This window comes from Brassica rapa, chromosome A05, assembly GCF_000309985.2.
Source record: "Brassica rapa cultivar Chiifu-401-42 chromosome A05, CAAS_Brap_v3.01, whole genome shotgun sequence".
Taxonomy (NCBI): Eukaryota; Viridiplantae; Streptophyta; class Magnoliopsida; order Brassicales; family Brassicaceae; genus Brassica; species Brassica rapa.
In genome coordinates, this window is record NC_024799.2 from 14,562,965 (window position 1) to 14,582,795 (window position 19,831).

Consider the following 19,831-nt stretch of genomic DNA (forward strand, 5'->3'; position numbering starts at 1 on the left):
GCGGAGGATGTTTCGTTGAGGCGACGGCTAGAGGATAAGGAGGAGGAGATATGCGAACTTAGGCATGCCGCTGAAGTATTTGATGCTGATAAGATAAAGGTCGTGAATGACGCTAAGGTTGTAGTTCGTTGGGAACTGATGCAGGAGTGGCTTGATGATCAGACCGACCGTTGGGATCCAATAACTTCTTTTGAGCAATATAAGGTGGTGAAGATCAGTGAAGACGAGTTCCTTGGACTTCCACCTCCTTCCTTCGAGTATAAGCCTAAAGTTCCTGGTAGTGATGAGATGAAGGGGGCATCGGAACCTCCTGCCGATGATCCTCCTATCAACTGATCCCTATTTCTGCTAGTTGCGTTTTTAACTCCGTCAAGAGATATCTTTTTGTATTTACCTCCGATGGGGGTTTTTAGAACTTTTGGATCGGGCCTTCGTGCATTTTTATCTTATCTTTCTGAACAATGGCCCTGCTGTGGTCTTTTGATGTGTTTTCTTTTTGGACTCGCATTTTTCTCCTTTTGAGATCTTCTGCTTCTGTTTGCACGTCTCTTCTTTTGGAAAAAATGCAGGTCGTCTGATGATCTTAGGATCTTGGATCATCTTCGAAGAACTGGAGAGTCAAGCGTTGATCCAATCGTTTGGTAACCTTGAGCCTTTCTAGGCCTTTCAGATGATCGGACCTCATAGGTCCCGTAGGATTGAATCTCTTTTTGGGGACTCTGGGATCGCTTAGAGAGTATAAATAGTGTTGGGACCCGGAGGTCCCTTCTTAGGGTACCCATGAGTCCAGACCCTGAGGTCCGGAATTGGACTCGTAGTCCCAGGACCCTGAAATCTTTTCTATAAAACCCGTAGGTTTCTTGACCCCGAGGTCTTGGATTTAGACTCGTGGTCTTTGGACCCTGAGGTCTTCTTAAAGATTGATCTAACCCGTGGGTTTTGTCCTTGTATTGGAGTTGGGCCCGAGCATTATAAAGAACTTGGAGGTTTACCTTTTCCAGGTCCTGAAGAAATTTGTTCAAGACCCGGAGACTTCATGGGGACCGAAAGTTCTCGATAACCCTGGGGCTTTCGGTTTGTATTTTAAAGGGACCGTATGCTGCCATCCTAGGTGAGGCCTCTACCGGTACCTGTGGGGATTTCGTATTCTACTGCTCGGAAGCTAGTCACTATCGAGTTCCCGTGCTGCACTCTGTTTTCTGCAGAAAGCCACTATCAGTCTTAGAGGGTGCTGGTGTGGGTGAAAACCCAAGTGCCAGACTTACGATATTTTCCACGTCTGGAGAAACATGATATTTATTAAGGTGCTCCCGGAATTTTGCACTTGCTCAGTGGCAATTATACCTCGTGTCCCCTGTATTAATTTAGCACGTAGCGTTTTAATACATGTACCTTTCACTTTTTTGGTATTTTAGTTTGGGACCCCGATATGCCTGAGGCTATACATGGGTTTTAGGTAGTATTAACGGCATACTCGGGCTTGCACAGACCCATTCCTACCTTATGTCTCATACCCGTTTTGTTTTTGTGTGGTCGTGCCACTTATCATTGAGGGTTGGCCAGGATCGGAGGTCTCTTTGACCTGATCCAGCTCGTTTGCCCCTTTAAGTATTATGGTATTCGTACTCTCTATATAGTCGGAATTATTTTATTATATAGGCTATGTCCGTAGACTTTCAGCGTACATATGAGTAGAAAAATATAATGCTTAAATAAAAGATAGAATAATTATATAGAAATCATGGTCCGAAGACCGTACAACATATCAGCTTGCGAGATACCCCGGTGGTTAGGCCATGTTTTACCTCTTATTTCTGCGTGACCCGTGGGGTTTGACTTGCTTTTGAGACGAATGTCTTTGCTGGAGGGTTCCTCATCCTCTGTAGGCTTCTGCATATCTTTGAATCTAGGGACCTCGTTTGGAAGTTGTTTTATGCCCCAGCCCTTGCAGATCTCTGTGTTGTTGACGTTCGGGGGCCACTGTCTCCTATCGATGGATGTTTTCAGCGCTACCATGAAGCATGTAGTCACATTCATCCATTGGAGAAAATGTGTTCGGAGGTCTCCTATCTCCGTCTGGTGCCTGCTGGGAGCTCTCTTCCGAGGGGGTTTTGTCAAGGTGTTCGTGCCCCACTTGTTTATCTGTGAGATCGCCGGTTGATAACTGTTGAAGCTTCTGGCTGTCTTATCTATGTGAGGCGGAGGACGAGGGTCCTGTGGGGACCAGATTTCGCGAGCAGGTGCAGCCTTGCAGGTTCTTAGGGGAGACCATGGGAAGCGGTCGACGTAAGCTATATGGAAGCTTTTTAGATGTAGGGTTCGGACTATGCAGAGGGTTCCTTAATTGCCCCTATTGTTGACCCCTGATTCCCGATTCCTCGGGATCTGAGTTCTCCTCTATAATTGCTATAAGACCTTGGTCTTCCCCTTTAAGGTGGTCTGGTAGCAGGACCTAGAATTCTCCTGGTCTCCTTGGATTGCTCTGATGCCTCAGGGTGTAGGGAACTTTACTTTTTGATGGAGGGTTGAGGGGACTACTCCCATGTCGTGAATCCATGGTCGTCCTAAGATCATGTTTTATGCCGATTGGCAGTCCACGACCAGGAATTTGGTAGATAGGTTGATCCCTTCAGCATATACTGGCAGAACAACCTCCCCAGCGGTTTGCTTGACCTTGCCACTGAACCCGATGAGTGGGGTTACTTTGCGCGTCAGGGTATTCTCCTCCAACCCTAGGTCTTGGTACGCCGTCAGGAAGATGATATTGTTGGAGGACCCATTGTCTACTAGTATACTTTTCACCAAACAGTTCACTATGGTGAGAGAGACAACTAGCGTGTCATGGTGGGGAGCTAATATCTTCTCTTGCTCCTTGGCTGTGAAGCTTATCTCGTCAGTACCTAGAAGTAGGCATTTAGGTTGAGCAGTATCCAGGTCGTGTTTAGCATTACGGGTGCTCTTCCTCGCAGCTGCATGTTTCACGCCACTTACTTCAGAGCCTTCTGAGATGACATGAATCACCCGGTCTTGGTGAGGTGGTGAGCTTGGTGCGTCTCCTTTGGATTGCTCTGATGATTCTTTGCTAAGATGAGCCTTGGCTTTCTTTGAAAGGAATTCTCGGAGATGCCCCTTTTGGAGCAGTTTGTTGACCTCGATCTTCAGGGCGACGCAGTCTTCAGTTTTGTGGCCGTGATTGCGATGGAAGTCGCACCAGAGTCCCGGGTTCCGGAATGAGTCAGGTGCTTTCATCTTTGGGGGCCACTTGACATGTTGGCCCATCTGCCTCAGCGTGTTGACCAGCTCTGGTGTGGATATTGAGAGATGGGAGATATCGGGCCTGGTAGACACAGACATCCCCTCTTCTTTTTCTAATGGCCGGAATTGGAACGTGCCCTGGTTCCTACTTCTGGAGTCCTTGGATCCCTTTTGGGAGGATCTTTCTTCTCGGTCTCCCCGGTTTGATCGGGTGGACCTCTGATCCTGTTTGGGTTGAGCCTTGGCGCGGCTAGCGACGTCCTCTTCCCACTTCACATGTGCCCACGCTCGGGACAGCACATCGTCCATGGTTTTGCAAGGGTACATGGTTAGCTCTTTGTAGAGCCCTCCGTCTGGAAGTAGGCCTCTCTTGAAGGCAGAGATTGCGGTAGGGATGCTACATTCAGGGACCGCTACCTTCTCTTGATTGAAACGGGCTATGTAGTCCTGCATGGGTTCTACTCGATGCTGGAGGATCTCGTAGAGACCATCTGAAGTCTTCTCCAGGCTCCTGTTACTCGCGAATTGTTCTACAAACTTGTCGCTCAGGCCGGCAAAGGAAGAGATGGACCTGGTAGGGAGATTGATATACCATTGCAAGGCGGGTCCAATTAGAGTGGAGCCGAACCCTTTACACATGGTAGCTTCACGAGACTCCTTGGGGAGCACAACCGCTACCATCCTCTGTTTATATTGTGCGATATGATCGTCGGGGTCTTCGGTCCCATCGTACATCTTGATGCTGGGGAAGGAAAATTTTTGAGGCATCTCGACTGAGGCGATCTCCTCCGCGAAGGGAGTATCTGTGAACGAGTCGGGGTTGCTCCTATGGATTGGGGGAGCTACTCCTGGTAGACGTTCCACCATGGATTGCATGGCGTCGAACCTCTTGGAAAACATCTGCTCCAGATAGGCGGTTAGGGAAGACTCGGCTGCCATCTTCTCGGGTTCTTCTTTCTTAGGTTCAGGTTCGGAATCACTTTCCTCTAGGTCGTCGATCTGGTGATCCTCGATCCCTTCTCGTGTTTCCCCGGCCGCTCCGGATGCAGGAGTCGCGTTAGTGGTGCCTTCTCCGGTGTTGGGAGTGCTCAGGCTTCCCATAGGTCGAACCCGAGTGTTGAAGCGACGCTTCTTGTTGCTCGCTGTGTTGGGAGCTTTGTTCTAGTCTTGGAGTGCAACGTTCTCCGTCTGTAGTTGGTTGAGTTTCTCGGCGCTTAACTCCAGCTGTTTGGAATGTTCACCAAGTTTTTTCTTCAGGCTCTGAACCTCGGAGGAAAGCTCTAGATTTTCGGTTGTTTCCCAAGCCTTATGCAAGTCGGTTACTTGGCTCTGCAGTTCATCGATCTGTCATTGAAGCTCGGCTTCTCTTGGGGTAAATTCTGATGTATTGTCTTGCTCATCCACCGCCATCGTCACGTAGCTAAGATTACTCCCCTCCTTCTAGCGCCAAACTGTTAGGGGATTTTTGTGTAGGCTCTTTTAGAGTACCACAAACGATGGATAAGCTGGTAAATCTCGAGTGTTTGTGGTTACCTAGTAAGGGTTTTAGGATGTTTAAAGAGAATAATAATAGAATACTCTTGAAGAGACGTATTATTAGATGATTAGGCAAGAACAAGGTATCGTTACAAGATGTTTTATAAGAACCCTAATTCTAGCCATCTAACCCTAGTCTTCTAAGCCTTGGAGAAGTCGATCACTTGTTTGATGGCTGTTGTCGCTCTTATATAGTCGTCTAGAAGTCGGTTTCATTAGGTTAAACTCTTCCATATTCAAAAATATGGAAAGTTCTCCTTGTCGGAAGTTTTCTATTTCTAGGAAGGGAGTAGAGTCCAGGGATCGAGCCCAGGGTTCCCTCTGGTGGAGACCCGGGGAACCCATTTACCAGGGATCCGGGGATCCGAGTCCTGCCTGGAGGCTAGGAGAAATAATACCGGGATATTTTTCCCCAACACGCCTGTCTCCAGACTACCTCCGGAGAATCTCAAATCCATAAGCTCGCCCTGGCCGTTCAGGAAATGGGGCATGGATATAGTAGGAAAGTTCCCCATCGCGCCGGGGCAGAAGGTCTTCCTCTTGATAGTGACAGACTATTTTTCGAAATGGATCGAGGAAGAAGCACTCAGCAGAATAGCCGATGTCCAGATTAGAAAGTTCATATGGATAAACATAATCACACGGTTCGGAGTTCCAGAAGAAATCGTCACTGACAACGGACCCCAGTTTACGAGCCACAATTTCAAGGAGTTATGCAAAGACTAGGGCATCAGACTTTCCTTCGCTACGCCGCGACACCCCCAGTCTAACGGGCAAGCGGAGTCCACAAATGAAATTGTGGTGAACATGCTGAAGAAACGCTTGGAGGGGTCCAAGGGAAACTGGGCAGAGGAGCTGCACGGAGTCCTCTGAGCCTATCGGACCACCCCCAAGACAGCAACCCAGTAAACCTCTTACGCACTGGTATACGGAGCAGAGGTTATAATCCCCACTGAAATGCACGTAAGGACCCTAGTCTCGGAGACTACCTCTCAGGAAGAAAACCACGAGCTAATGTCGCTAAGTCTCGACCTACTCGACGAAAAGAGAGAAAATGGCCGACTGAGAAATTGGTCCTACCAACAAGAAGTAGCCAAGACCTACAACAAGAAGGTCAGAACCAGAATTTTTCAGCAAGGCGACTGGGTCCTGCGACGAACAGAAAAAAACAACTGGGAAACTCACCCCCGGATGGGAAGGACCCTACAAGATAATAGAGGTACGGGGAGCAGGGGCATACAGGCTTCAAGACGCCAAAGGTAAAATACAACCCAATTGCTGAAATGCCCTACACCTTAAAGCTTATCATTTCTAATAAAGATCACTAGATCATATTCACTATATCCATTGTTTAAGCATTATGTTTTCCTACTCTTATGTATGCTGAAACGTCCCCGGACTAAAAGCTTATATAATAAAATAGTTCCGACTATAAAAGAGTAGTAGGAATGCCATAATACTTAAAGGTGCAAACAAGCTGGATCAGGTCCAAGAGACATTCGATCCTGGCAAACCCTTAATAACAAGTGGTACTACCACGAAAAAGCAAAACGGGTATGAGACATAAGGTAGGAATGGGTCTGCGTAAACCTGAATATGCCGTCAATACTACCTACAACCTCTGTATAGCCTCAGGCATATCAGGGTCCCGAACAAAAATACCAAAAATGTGAAAGTACAAAATGCTACGTGCTAGAATAATATAAGGGACACGAGGTATAATTGCCATTGAACAAGTGCAAAAGTCCGGGAGCACCACATAATACTCTACTTCTCCAAACGTGGAAAGTAGCAAAGTCTGGCACTTGGGTTTTCACCTACACCAGCACCTTCTAAGTTTGATAATGGCTTTCTACAGAAAGCAGCATGCAGCACGGGAACTCGATAGTGACCAGCTTCCGAGCGGTAGAATACGAAATCCCAACAGGTACCGGTAGTGGTCTCACCTAGGATGGCAGAATACGGTCCCTTAAAATTAAAACTTTCGGGTCCCCATGCAGTCTTAGGGTCCTGAACAAATTTCTTCAGGGCCTGGAAAAGGTAAACCTCCAGGTTTTTATTAACCCCCGGACCCGACTACGATCTCAGGATCCAAAGATAAAACCTCCGGATCCTCAAAAGACCTTCGAGCTAAGTTCTCAATTCCGAACTTACGGGAAAAAAGGAAATAGGGTTTGCAGGAAAAGAAATTCAATACAAAAGAGCATCGTTCCAAAGAAGAATCAAGAAAGGCAACAAGAAGCCATTATTCAAAAAACAGACTCGACAAAAAGCAACAAACATCTAGAAAGGTGGACTGCCCGAGACTCGAGACTCTGCAGCGGACCTCGAATCTACTTGAGGGCACCCTCCAAAGTGATGATCCGATCCTTCAGAACCAAGCAGATGCCGACGATATTCTTCTTCAGGAAACCAGCATTCTGTCCTTCCTTCCATCCATTCCTTCATAAGCTCCCATCTAGCTGAAGCTCTCACCTGCCAAACCAATAAGTCACGCTGAGCTGCCATGTCTCGCACCCGGTTACGAAGAAGAAACAACTGAGTAAGAAGCTCTGTCGAACGCCCATCAATACTGAATCTCCAATCACGGTCCTGGAGGGGAGTGGCCTAGTCCTAGCAGCTGGCGGTGTTACCCTAGTCAAACGAGGTGGGGGAGCATAGAAAGGGCGTCTTCTTCGCGCTCCAGCCTGCTGATATTCGTCATAGAGGACAGAAACAGGGAGTCTTGCAATATTCCCTCGGGAGTAAAAAATGAAGAAATTAGACCCTACCAAGACGGGATTCTACTAAAGAAAGGATACTGGACGAGACACATCTGAAAGAAAAATCAGTTATCAGTAGACTAGCAACTAAAAAAGGAAAAGGCGCCCGGAGCAAGGTTTACCAACGGTACGCCAGAACGTAGGGTAATAGAAGGGTTCCTAGATCTTCATAAACACGTACCGACTGGTCCAGTTGTCCCCAAAGGGGTAACTACCCCAGGTACCTCCCGAAGGCTCTTCAAACCAAGGGAGCGCCGTCGCGAGGCTGGAGGTGGTAGAACCCAGGCATGATTGTCAGAGGGGCGAAATAGTAGGAGTATAAAACTTCGTGTACCCTGGTATCAAGGCCATAAAGCTCCCCTAGTACTTGGATCGACATTAAAGTCTTCCAGGATGAAGGAGTAAGTTGAGAAGGACAGAAACTGAAAAACAACGATACTTCAGCCACAAGCGAAGGGACGATTCTCCGAAAACCTGCTACCAAATACGCCTCAAAACTGGCTATCTCGCCTGGCCCCCCATCATGAGCGCGCTCAAACTCCAAAGAACTCCTCATCTTCATCGAAGAGTGGATCCCGTACTTCCTCCGTATCACCTTCAGATCTCCCTCCTGAATTTCAGAACGCGGGCCATCGTCGAGAACGAGGGAACCACGTTGCTTCAAATGCGCACTTGGAATCACCTCGCTATCAGTTTCAGAAACTTCTCCAAAAGAAGCAACAGGGGGGAAGAAAGGATCAGTAAACAGGCGGCAAGGTCTCACGCGACCACCCACGAGCGAAACAGGAAGATCAGAGTTCATCTTCTGGAATAAGGGATAAATGAAACTCTACGCATCATACACCCTAAATATATGCCTGATTCTTTCCTTTTTGGAGCCAGGAAAAAGGAAATAAGAAATTTCCAAATCTCTAGGAGAGTCTTTTACGAAAGAAACGACCGGCCTGGAAAAAGGAAAGGCTCCAAGGGAAGCAATGTTTCTACCTTTTTTCCTCAAAACAAAGGATCATAGCCTCGAAGATCCCTAGATTCTCCCAGCAAGAATTATCTCCAGCCCCGCGTATTGTTAAACCTTCAGAGCTCCAGCCTCATCGTCTCCAGAAGATAAGAGAAACTACTACTAGACTTCGGTCAAACACGAAGGAACCAATCCTCGCCGGGGTTCAGAATGAGTTCCGGCTTGAGTGGAACCCAGGCTAGCAAGACTAGCGGAATGGGGTCCTGCGTAAGGGGAGCCTTCTGAGAATGAGCAACTCCGATTGACTTGATTGCACAGGTTATTCCTCGATTTCGATGACGAAATCGAGAAATAAGAGACAAAATGTTGGGCGAAAAATACTCCGGTATCATTTCCTCCAGCCTCCAAGCAGGACCCAGACCCTCCAGGTCCCCGCTAGAAGGAACCCTGAGTTCGGTCCCTGGAACCAAGCTCCCTTCCAAGAAATGAAAAACTTCCGATAAGGAGAACCTTCCATATTTCCGAATATGGAAGAATTTAACCTAAGGAAACCGACTCCTAGACGACTATATAAGGACTACTAAAACCCTAAAGCAAAGGATAGACTTCCCCAAGGCTTAGAAACTAGAACTAGACGGCTAGAACTAGGGTTCTTACTCAATACTTTGTAACCTCTCTTGTTTTTGTTTGTATGATTAATAATACGTCTCTTCAAGCCTATCCTCTCTAAATCCTCACGAAATACAAATAAACTATCAGCTTATCCATCGTTTCGTAGTACTCACAAATAGCCTACACAAAAATCCTCTAACACTATTGAGACATGATAGTTGTCACATAAATCATAGATGAATATATATAAAAACCAAAACCAAAACCAAAAGAGTTCTAGGAGGACTCTGAAGGAGTTCATGGAGGAATCTGACGGAGTTCCTCTCTTCTCTCCTAACTTAATGAATATGAATAAAATAAAGCGTAGCCGTCAACAATAGTTTAGAAAATCCATAAATAGGATTTTAGATCGGCCAGAGGCCTTCTTCTAATATTTGGTGACTTATGGGCCCAAGTAGGTCATGAAATAGGCTCAGCCCGTCTTCTGGCATCAGTGTTTATGGACACCAAGGCTGTGTCCTTGATCGACATTCCTTCTAATCCTTGACAACTTCCACTTGCGAGGCAGACATACCACACTTCAGTAAAGCGGGTTTAACTTCTTCTATATGATGTTGATTGACTTCAAAACGGTGGCATTGGAAATCTAACTCAAAGCTTTATATTGTGTCAAAAGATGGCCTCAATATCACCGTAGGGAGGCCTCCATCCATAATTAAACCTCTGACACGTTTGTGATGTTCTCCAGAACGTACCTGAACCTGAAAATACTCTAAAGCAGACTGCAAAACCATATAGTAGACTCAAGAAAGAACATATACCATGGTCTAAAAGTGGTAAAATCCATGGTATATCACATGTCCTGTGACAGTGCACGGGACTACGAACTTGCCAGGCTCACCTTTCTTTTTCAGCTTTGCATCTCTCTTTTTGAGGGCTCTAAGTTGATAAAAAATTTGCTCGATGGCCTCAATATCACCGTAGGAAGGCCTCCATCCATAATTAAATCTCTGACACGTCTGTGCAGTTCTTCACCTCAAAAAGCTTCATAATCACCAATGTTCTCTAGAACGTACTTGAACCTGAAAATACTCTAAAGCAGACTGCAAAACCATATAGTAGACTCAAGAAAGAACATATACCATGGACTAAAAGTGGTAAAATCCATGGTATATCACATGTCCTGTTACAGTGCACAGGATTACGAACTTTCCAGGCTCACCTTTCTTTTTCAGCTTTGCATCTCTCTTTTTGAGGGCTCTAAGTTGATAAAAAATTTGCTCGATGTTCTCTTCTATTTCTGCTCTCTCTGATAAATATCCAGAGCTGTGAGAGAGAGAGAGAGAGAGAGAGAGAGAGAGAGAGAGAGAGAGAGAGAGAGAGAGAGAGAGAGAGAGAGAGAGAGAGAGAAGAGAGAGAGAGAGAGGGAAGGAGAGAGAGAGAGGAGAGAGAGAGAGGAGAGAGGAGAGAGAGAGAGAGAGAGAGAGATAACCAAATTGATGTGGTTGAGGCTTGGTTATCCGGATTTAAACCCGATAAGGTTGGTAAATAGTTTAATTTTTTTTTTACAACAAAAGGCTAAGAAACTAAGAAGGTTCATGGTCCGAGAGCCACCTCGAGGGAACATAATCAACATAAACCATAGCAAATAGCGAAGTCCTAGCACCTCGTGCCAGCTTGTCAGCCAGAGTATTTTGCGCTCTCGGTATATGCTGGATAGTAAAGTTAAGAAATAATTCCTTACATCGCAGAAACTCCTCCATGTGTGTAGTGAACACCGGCCATTTTGTCGGTGTAGACACCATCTTCACCAATTGAGAACACTCTATTGCAAACACCACCTCTGAGATTTGTAGGGTCTTCATGCACTCCATCGCCCATATCAAAGCTTCACATTCAACATGTAAAGGTGATAGACTCCTGCGAATAGACATTGCATCCATCATAGTATCAGTTGATCCATCTTTTCTATAGACCCATCTCTGCCATGTATAAGGATCATGTTCCTTTCATGCTCCATCTATAAAACACTTGTTAACTCCATGTGGAAAATGATTCGCTGCAATATGTAGAGATTCACAATTTATAGTCTCCTCTGTCTGGGCTTCAGCCCACAAAACACTTTCTATCTCCGCCATCCGAAGAATATCAAAAGGGGTTCTTATCTAATTCTTAAAAACTTTAGCGTTTCTATTCTTCCAGATATACCACAATATCCATGGAAAATATTTCAAATCCGATTCATTGGGTAACCGCCAGAAAAGATAGTCCATATTTGTGAAAAGTGACGAGGTGGGAAAAACTCCTGGGCATGAAGGAATATTAGATAAAACCCACGTTTGAAGTGCTAATGGACATTGAAACAGAACATGATTAATAGATTATTCTTCTACACCGCATATTTGACATTGCACATCACATTTTATTCCTCGTGAATGAAGATTCTTGGTTACCGGTAAACTATCTAAAAGTATCTGCTAGACAAAATGTTTCAGCTTTGGTGAGCAGTGAAGCTTCCAAGAATGAGCCAAAAGTGGTTTAATATATGTTCCCAAGACTCTATCCTGAAAACCCATATCCAAAAATAATTTATCCATTTGATACCCTGATTTAACCATATATCGACCGTGGTCCGTAAAATGCCATCCATATGAATCTGGTTTTGGGTTACGGCTAATGGCTAGACTCTTTATAATATCCACATCGTCCTGGTGAATATATACTTTGAGCAGATCCAGATTTCAAGAGAGATCGACTGGATTAATTAAATCTTCTACCTTAAGTAGTGGATTCAAATATTGATTCGAACATTTTGATAAATATTTTAATTCATCGAAGACTTTTCTATCTTTAGTTATCTTTTGACTTAAATTTTTTAAAAATAAATAAATTATATTTCATAACATGGATAAATCAGAATTTTTTTTTTTGACAGCTAGAGGGGCGTATTAGATTAACTTTCGAAAATTTGACAAACAACAGAAAAGGATAAAAAAAAGTGATTAAATATATTCTAAGTGTAATCATGTTTCGCCTCTTTAAGAATCTCACTGTCTTTGTTGTGCGTCAGAACAGAAAAAAGAACTTCAATGTACTGAAGTTTCCACAGATCCATCTTCCCAAACATATCTCTGTAGCTACTACTCCAAGAGATCTCTCTCTAATACATTACCTATTTTCTCCCTCTAAAATAAAAATCAAAGCTTATTTCTTTTGTCTCCGATGAAAAGCAAAATCTACCACCAGCAAAACAGCAATAATAGTGTTGTAGGTAGCGATAATGGCTGCCGAAGCGAGTCTCCAAGCCCACCTCTATCTCCGAACCGCCGGGTCCCTCGTCGTCAACGGCGGCAAACTCTGTTCAGAGCTTCTTCTTTTTCTTTCCGGAGAAAGCTTCGTTACTTGCTTCTCCTTCCTATGATTTACGCTTCTGGGCTTCTCATGTGTGTCGGTCCTTTCTCGGGTCTCGTCGGCTGGGTCTATGTTCCCGGGTCTGTTTATCGGAGCCCCGAGATTTACCGGAAACTCCGAGATGACATTTTCGCTGACAATTCCACCGACGTCGAGGTTTTTTACAGTAAAAAAAAGAAAAATCCGTTTTTGCTTTCTAATTTTGTATGTCAATGCTTCTTTCTGTTTATGGAACCAGTTATCTTCTGTGTGGAAATACAAAAGGAGACCAAAAATGCAAAAACCTTGTCCGAATTCGACAGTTACATCACATCTTGCTCTTAACGGAGGTAAGGAGCCAAACCAATTTCCTTAAATTGTGTGGCTTCCCAGTTTCTGGGATCGCCTGAGAATAAGACGATTTAAGAGTTTTCTTGTTCGTCGTTAGACAAATCTGACTTACTTTTAATGCTTTGCGCACTAATGTGTTTGATGAAATTTTCCAGAATCATCTGCTCTTACTCTTAGTGGTTACTTGATTGTGGAGGCAAATGGCGGTCTTAATCAGCAGCGTTCTGCGGTAACACCTTCTTTTCACTATAACCATTGATTTTATTATCCACTATGTCCTAAGTTGTTATCTTGCTTTTTTTTTTTTTTTTTTTTTTTTTCGATTGCTTCAGATTTGCAATGCTGTGGCTGTAGCGGGACTCTTAAACGCAGTCTTAGTCATACCGGAGTTTGAATTTCACGCCATTTGGAAGGATTCAAGGTAAGAAGCCAGAAAAAATTTGCATTACTTTCTCAAGTCTTGTTAAATAAAATATATAAATTGGACTAAGAATTGCAAATTTTCTGGCAGCACCTTTGGGGATATCTATGACGAAGATCATTTCATATCTAGCCTCGAAAGATATGTGAAAGTTGTGAGACATGTTCCGAATGAAGTTATGGCCCGTTTTGATTACAATCTTACAAGTATCCCTACTATTCGCGTTCAAGCTTGGGCTACTGTCAAGTATTATAATGGGGAAGTCTATCCAATGTTAAAGGAACATGGGTAGGTTTATTTTTTTACTCTTGAATCTGTTACGTGACTTTAGGTCTTTATGTTTCTGAAAGGGGTTTGTTTATTCAACTCAGGGTTATACGGATTTCTCCTTTCGCAAATCGATTGGCGATGAGTGTCCCACCGTATATCCAACTTTTAAGGTGCATAGCTAATTACAAAGCATTGAAGTTTTCTTCACCAATATCAACACTAGCTGAAAAGTTAGTTGATCGGATGGTTGAGAAAAGCTCAGACACCGGGGGAAAGTATGTCGCAGTCCACCTTCGATTTGAGGAGGTAAATTTTCTCACTCAAGAGTTTAATATTAGTCTTGTTTAATACTTTTTTTTTCTTTTTTAAAAAAAAACCTTTGTTTGTTTTTAGGACATGGTGGCCTTCTCTTGTTGTCTTTATGAAGGAGGAAGAGCTGAGAAATCTGAAATGGATGTGATCCGGCAGAAAAGTTGGAAAGGAAAGTTCAAACGAAGAGATCGTGTCATTAGGCCTGACCTTAACCGCGTTATTGGAAAATGTCCCCTTACCCCATTAGAGGTAAATACCATTTCAGTTTCTGTTTTATTTCAGGTATTATTATTTTGGTGAGCTTTCAAATTGCTGTTTTCACGTCAGGATAGGTCGGTATGATGCTCCGTGGTATGGGGTTCGATAACAACACTTCCATATATTTGGCCTCGGGAAGAATCTACCAACCCGAGAAACATTTGGCTCCTCTACAGGAAATGTTTCCTCGTCTCTACACAAAAGAGTCTCTCGCAACTCCAGAGGAGCTTGCCCCCTTTGAGGTTTTACTTTAAAATCCATTAATCTAAGCAGTTATGTTGGCGGCTACATGTAAAATTTGATATTTTCTTCTTTCTCCGGTTATTTAGGGATATTCTTCCAGAATGGCTGCTCTGGACTACACAGTGAGTTTGTTAAGTGAAGTGTTTGTGACAACTCAAGGAGGAAATTTTCCTCATTTTTTGATGGGCCATCGGAGATTCCTCTTCGGTGGACATGCAAAAACTATCATACCCGACAAGCCAAAACTCGTTCTCCTTCTTCAGGACATGGAAATGAGGTACTATAATCTTCCTAGATGATATGTATAGGCAACAGATGCCTGAAGATATTTACAATCATTTTGTTGACCTTTGATAAAGAAATAATCAAGAAAATGAATTTGGCATCTTTTAAAGCTCCTATGAGACTTACTATTGATTAAGAGTTTGTACAAATTTTTCATCTGAATCCTTTAACAGATGGGAAGTTTTCAAGAAGGAGATGAAACAGATGCTAGGGGAAAGCGATCGAAAGGGAGTAATGGTACCTAGACTCAGAAAGATCAACCGGAAAACTTCCATTTACACATACCCTTTACCCGAATGTGAATGCATCTTTCATCTGTCTTCCAATTTTTCGACTACTGGAAACATCCAGAATCTTGGAGCTCTTCATCCAACTTCCAACATCATGACGTCTGCAAGACTGTAGTCCCAAAGTCTTTTTGATACTTGCACTTTAGCTTTGAGCCAGGTCCTGAACGTTGTTTTTGCTCTTGTTGAAAGCAAGCAAATCAGATATGGAGGAGATTTTTATGAGGAAAACTTGGAGTTCACATGTATACACAAAAAAAGTGTAAGAACTCTTCAGAATTGAAGGTGTATTCTGGTCTTTTAGGAGCTAGGACAGTCGCAAAAACAAGGGTGTGATTTTCTGTACTTAATGTTTTATCTTTTTGTTCATTACTTACGTTGTGCCCCTCAATTGTTAAGTGTATAGAATTTTACATCGCTCTTTTGGAAATTTTTATTTGTCGTAATTGTTTGTAAACAATACATGGCGTTATGATTGTTTGGGATGTATCAAGTGTCTCTAGTTTATTTGGAAAGTGTTGAATTAAATTATGGTCATCACGTGCTCTCTCACGGGGAAGAAGAGATGAGATGTCTCATATTTGATTCAATTTTATTAATTGAATCGTTTTTTTGGTTGTGAATATTTTCGATCTTTTTTTTATAACGTTGATTTATTATGATTTTACAATTATGATATATGAAAGATTAAATAGATGATTCGCCAATCGACAATACTACCTGCCTTATGAAGACCTATGCCTAACTGCATCGATTTTGACTTTCGCATGGCTAATTCTCTTTTCGCTTAGGCGATTTGTAGTTTTTGCTTGTCGAAATTTTGTTGTGTTTTTTCTCTTCAAATCAAACTGAAGCTTTTCATCACTCTTTATCTTTTATCTTCGGTTTTGATTTGATTTTAATAAAGTCTTAAGCTTCTACTCTCTTTATTCATCTTAAATCCATATTGTTTTTCTGGGATCCTATTCTTTATTGTCGGTTATGCTTGATCTCTATCTCCAAAAAATGTCAATCATTGCTCGTTAAAACTTAAGCAAAGTATTCTAATGAGATAAAGAATCGAGTTTTGCATGTTTGTCTTCATCGTTTGGTCAAGTTAAGAAAAGTTGAAACTTGCTTCTGTAAGTGTTTTGACGATGGCTGAACCCAATCGATTGAAGCTTCTTGGTGAATCCACATCCGGTGTAAGTGATGAAGATCTTTGGAGGCAGAGGCAAGCAAATGGAATCAAAATTAGAGTTGATTTTTTGGGTTGGGAAACGATTTCACCACCGGAGTTGGCGGCGGTTCTGGCAAAGAAGCGACTCAGTGCCCTAGCATAACACGTAGCTCTCACCTTGTTTTGATAGTTGACACGTGGTGGACAGATGGTTTGTATCTTGTCATCTTATCTTTACAGTTTGGGTTTCGGGTGGACTTATCAATGTATTGGGTTTAAAGTTTTGATTTTCATTTGTAATCTTGTTTAGCCCAAGGGCTTAATACAATGGTTGACAAAAAAAAAGTCTTTAGTTTTAATGTTTATCTGCAACCACGAGAGACTTTAGTTGTCCTGTCAATTTTGTTGCATATGACAATGGACGTTGATGGAGGCTTCCTACTTCCTCTCATTTCTCTCTTTCCAAATAAGGTACACAATTTTTCTGAGATATTGTCGCCTTACTGAGCCAGTCTTCAAAAGAAGTCATTCAATCAAGTCATTCCATGATGTAGTTCGAATCCCTGGGGAGCCAAGTTTCTGCTTAACGCACTCCCAAACGCTTACTGCGAACCTGCAGTTTATGAACAGATGATCTCTTGATTCTTGGTCAGTGGAACATAGAGTACAAACTCTTGAATCCATCAAGCCCCACTGGTGCAAACACTCATTTTTGGGAGTCTATTGAAATTAGCCACCCAAAAATTAAAAACAGTTTTTGAAACCATGTTTTTGAACCATACCACCTGTGACCATTCGTTTGTCTCAGTCCTTGGCCTAAAAAATTTCCAAGTTTCCTTTGTAGAGAAAATATCACTACAGCTATATTCGAAAGACTCCACAGGAATGTATCCGGTTTAGATGTGACAGCTTGGTGAGGCTAGTCCCTAAGCGTTGCCCTTACAAGAGAAATATTCGGATTCCGAGTTCGAGAAGGAGCCCGCCAGTCCCTTACCGAAAGCGCTTCAGCAACGGTTGACTTATCTTGGATACCCATTAAGAGTGGTCCATTTGAGTCAATGAAACAAACCAGAAGACCATGAATAGACTAATTATCATACCCGAAATTAATTTTCCTTCCATCTCCTACTCTACCACTCAACATCTGACTCACTAGAGATCAGAATGATAGGAGAGTTTTCTAAATCCACGAATCTGTTTCTTTTGCTTAAAGCGACCAAGTATTCCGTCGTTTAAGTTTATGCTCTCTCATCCAAGCAATCCACAAAGAGGTGGTAGATGCAAAAAGGAAACATAGTAGCTTGATATTCAACACTTTGTTCCAAACTTGGAAATTCCTCAAGCCCAGTCTCCCCTCTGATTTCAGTAAACCGCTAGACTGCCACGAGACCTTTGCTACACATCACTTCTAAATGTTCCCAGACCATAAGAACCGATTACACAGAGATTCAATTTCCTTCAAGCATTCTCGTCTACAATCTTTTTTTTTTTTCTGAGACAGCTCAGACATCTGGTTAGGTTAGTCTGTCCAAATTAAAGACTTAAAAGTTTCTCCTTTTCATTTTTTTCTTTTTCTGATTCTTGCCGATAACATGATTTGAGTTTCAGTATCTAGAAAAACCAACCAAAGAATTTGGCTTTGAAGCTGTTGCGACAATTTTAATCAAAATACAAGGTAAATGTTGCCAATCTTTCACGCGAATGCAATTAAGAGACGGAGCAGAGCTCGACAAGGCGTTCAATAACATTCACACAAAGTTGAAGTTTTTTTTCTATCCATCCTCTGCATAGGAAGCTACTACTTAAACCAAGCTTAGCTCGACAAAGTTTAAAACAAACACACACCACTGCAATGGAGGAATCTAGCACACAACACAAAGCTTGACCAGACAAGACACAAGAATTTACAGAGAAGAAGAAACGAGAGGCATTCGTAAGTTGTCACCACATGTATCTGCCTTGGAGTAAGTATTTGCCTGCGAGACTACTTACTCGGAGTGTGATGTCCAATACATTAGCCCACTGCCAAAACAATTTTAGTAGACCTTAGATTTGCAGTACAAGAAAATAAAATGATATTATTGAAAGTCTCATTGCAAATTCAAATAACATAAAAGTTATACCCATATAGTGCAAAATCTAGTTCTAGATTGGAGAAAAACAAGAAAACACACTTTTATATAATGATGTAGTATGGATTGGTCATTACCACTACAAATCTATCGAGTTTGTAAGGATGATTCCTAGAGGAAAGTTGTAGTCATTAGAGAATATTCTCAATCTAAAAGTGCATTGAAAACAAAGAATAACAACCTTCAAGTATTGACGGAACATGCAGAGTGTTACCTTATCAATACAAATACACATTGAAAGACACCGGCGACACCAGTCCAGGTGGAAGGCCCAGTTTTGACGACCGAATCTTGAATCAGCAAACCAACAGAAGCAGCTAGGGAAACAAACGCCACGACATACGCTATGAAAAGCCATAGCTTCAACCTGTGACAATAATTCAAATATACAAGTTGAAGCAAAATCAGTATCAACTAATGAACTGTGGGAGCAAGGATCCTCCAATGAATACTATATGCTAAAGAAAACATGAATCCAAGTCAACGAAAAGAAACCTCCATTCGCCTTCGTCATAAGGAGAGTAATCGATATCTTCTTTTCTGACGCAATTGAACATCAATGCTCCGAGAGAGGCGAATATGCCTGCGTTAAACGGAAACCCTAAATCAGATTTACCCCGGGAGGGTTATTTGTGAGAGATAGTTTTACCGGGAAGGTAGTGGAGGAAGGGAACTTGGATGGAGCTGCATACGACGGCGTCGACCCAAAACCACCAGCCGGTGCCGAAAACAGCGCCGGAGAAACCCGGCCCGAAAATCGCCCAAAGTTCAGCTAAGTCCATCGCTAGATGATCGGTTTCAGATCGGATCTGACACCCGTGCAGTGAAAATTTTAACAATCTTTGTTACAACGAATACTCACGGTCGCCCCTATTAATTTTCCGAAAACCTTTTTTTTGTTTAACTCCAAAACCTATTTAAAGAGATAATGTTTGGTGGTTTTTAATTGAGAATTGAATTTAGACATGTCAATTAGACAGAAGCCCATAGCCCATGGCCCATAGCCCATATCCATTCAGCTCTACTCAAATACATAAAAGAGTGATTTACATCCAAAGGCAGTTTCTGTCTTTTTATTACAAGATAAGTCACTTTGTTATACTGAGGTAGTTTTTGGTGTAAAAGACTTAACTTATCCTTAAAAGGCTTAACTAAGCGTTTCTTTTTCAGTTACAGATATTTATGTGGTTGTGTTTTGAATTTTGTTTTAAAAGGAGTGTGTGGTGGACACGAGGAAAAAAGTAAATTGAATTAGATAATTATCTGAGCAAAGACCACGTGCCTTCATAATTTCTTCTTCTTTGGTATTTCAAGTTCTTACTTTTTTTTTTTTACCACATAATTCTAAAATATGTCATTTTTTTTCAGTTGCGACCCAGATTTTTAAATTGTGAATTCTAACCCTTCAATGTGTTGTTTGGTCTGTAACTTGCTGCTCACCGCCGACTCGTCGTTGAAGCATCGCCTCCGCATCACTCCACCGTGCTCAGCTCTACCGTAACGGCTAGCTCCTACCTACCGTAATGGCAAATCACATACGCATCACTCTTGCCTCATTCATCGTCGAATAATCACCGCAAAACGCTACAGCCCTTAGATC

At 42.7% G+C, this 19,831-nt stretch overlaps 3 protein-coding genes across 6 annotated transcripts; 1 reads left to right on the forward strand and 2 right to left on the reverse strand.

Annotated features, from left to right (window-relative positions):
• Positions 1-2,577: 2,577 nt before the first annotated feature.
• LOC103868802 lies at positions 2,578-4,356 on the reverse strand. The gene has a single exon (XM_009146864.2). It carries the CDS (start codon positions 4,354-4,356, stop codon positions 2,578-2,580), a length of 1,779 nt encoding a protein of 592 aa, XP_009145112.2.
• A 7,733-nt stretch (positions 4,357-12,089) lies between these two features.
• On the forward strand, positions 12,090-15,447 carry LOC103868799 (O-fucosyltransferase 10). Its single transcript, XM_009146863.3, has 10 exons — positions 12,090-12,690; positions 12,773-12,863; positions 13,020-13,093; positions 13,197-13,285; positions 13,376-13,573; positions 13,657-13,861; positions 13,949-14,116; positions 14,200-14,367; positions 14,455-14,645; positions 14,827-15,447. Exons 1-10 carry the CDS (start codon positions 12,346-12,348, stop codon positions 15,056-15,058), a joined length of 1,761 nt encoding a protein of 586 aa, XP_009145111.1. The 5' UTR covers positions 12,090-12,345; the 3' UTR covers positions 15,059-15,447.
• Positions 15,448-17,731: 2,284 nt separating this feature from the next.
• Positions 17,732-19,156, reverse strand: LOC103868798 (transmembrane protein 50A). 4 transcript variants are annotated; one of them, XM_033292862.1, is made up of 4 exons: positions 18,881-19,148; positions 18,727-18,832; positions 18,446-18,598; positions 17,732-18,121 (listed from the first exon to the last, which is right to left on the reverse strand). In XM_033292862.1, exons 1-4 carry the CDS (start codon positions 19,011-19,013, stop codon positions 18,088-18,090), a joined length of 426 nt encoding a protein of 141 aa, XP_033148753.1. In that variant the 5' UTR covers positions 19,014-19,148; the 3' UTR covers positions 17,732-18,087. The 4 variants fall into 4 exon arrangements, with proteins under 4 accessions (XP_033148753.1, XP_009145110.3, XP_033148751.1 ...); XM_009146862.3 differs by having other exon boundaries at positions 18,727-18,814; positions 18,881-19,146; XM_033292860.1 differs by lacking the exon at positions 17,732-18,121 and adding an exon at positions 18,155-18,342 and having other exon boundaries at positions 18,881-19,156.
• Between the last annotated feature and the right edge of the window lie 675 nt (positions 19,157-19,831).

Excerpts from the sequence above, each read along its gene's own strand:
- LOC103868799 (XM_009146863.3), top strand. The coding sequence starts at position 12,346 with ATGAAAAGCAAAATCTACCACCAGCAAAACAGCAATAATAGTGTTGTA. Across the intron at positions 14,117-14,199 it reads GTCCCCTTACCCCATTAGAG|GTCGGTATGATGCTCCGTGG; the intron begins GTAAATACCATT and ends ACGTCAGGATAG. Across the intron at positions 14,368-14,454 it reads AGGAGCTTGCCCCCTTTGAG|GGATATTCTTCCAGAATGGC; the intron begins GTTTTACTTTAA and ends CCGGTTATTTAG.
- LOC103868798 (XM_033292860.1), bottom strand. The coding sequence starts at position 19,013 with ATGGACTTAGCTGAACTTTGGGCGATTTTCGGGCCGGGTTTCTCCGGC. Across the intron at positions 18,833-18,880 it reads CTTCCTCCACTACCTTCCCG|GGTTTCCGTTTAACGCAGGC; the intron begins GTAAAACTATCT and ends AATCTGATTTAG. Across the intron at positions 18,343-18,445 it reads TGTGTATTTGTATTGATAAG|GAATCATCCTTACAAACTCG; the intron begins GTAACACTCTGC and ends ACTTTCCTCTAG.
- LOC103868802 (XM_009146864.2), bottom strand. The coding sequence starts at position 4,356 with ATGGGAAGCCTGAGCACTCCCAACACCGGAGAAGGCACCACTAACGCG.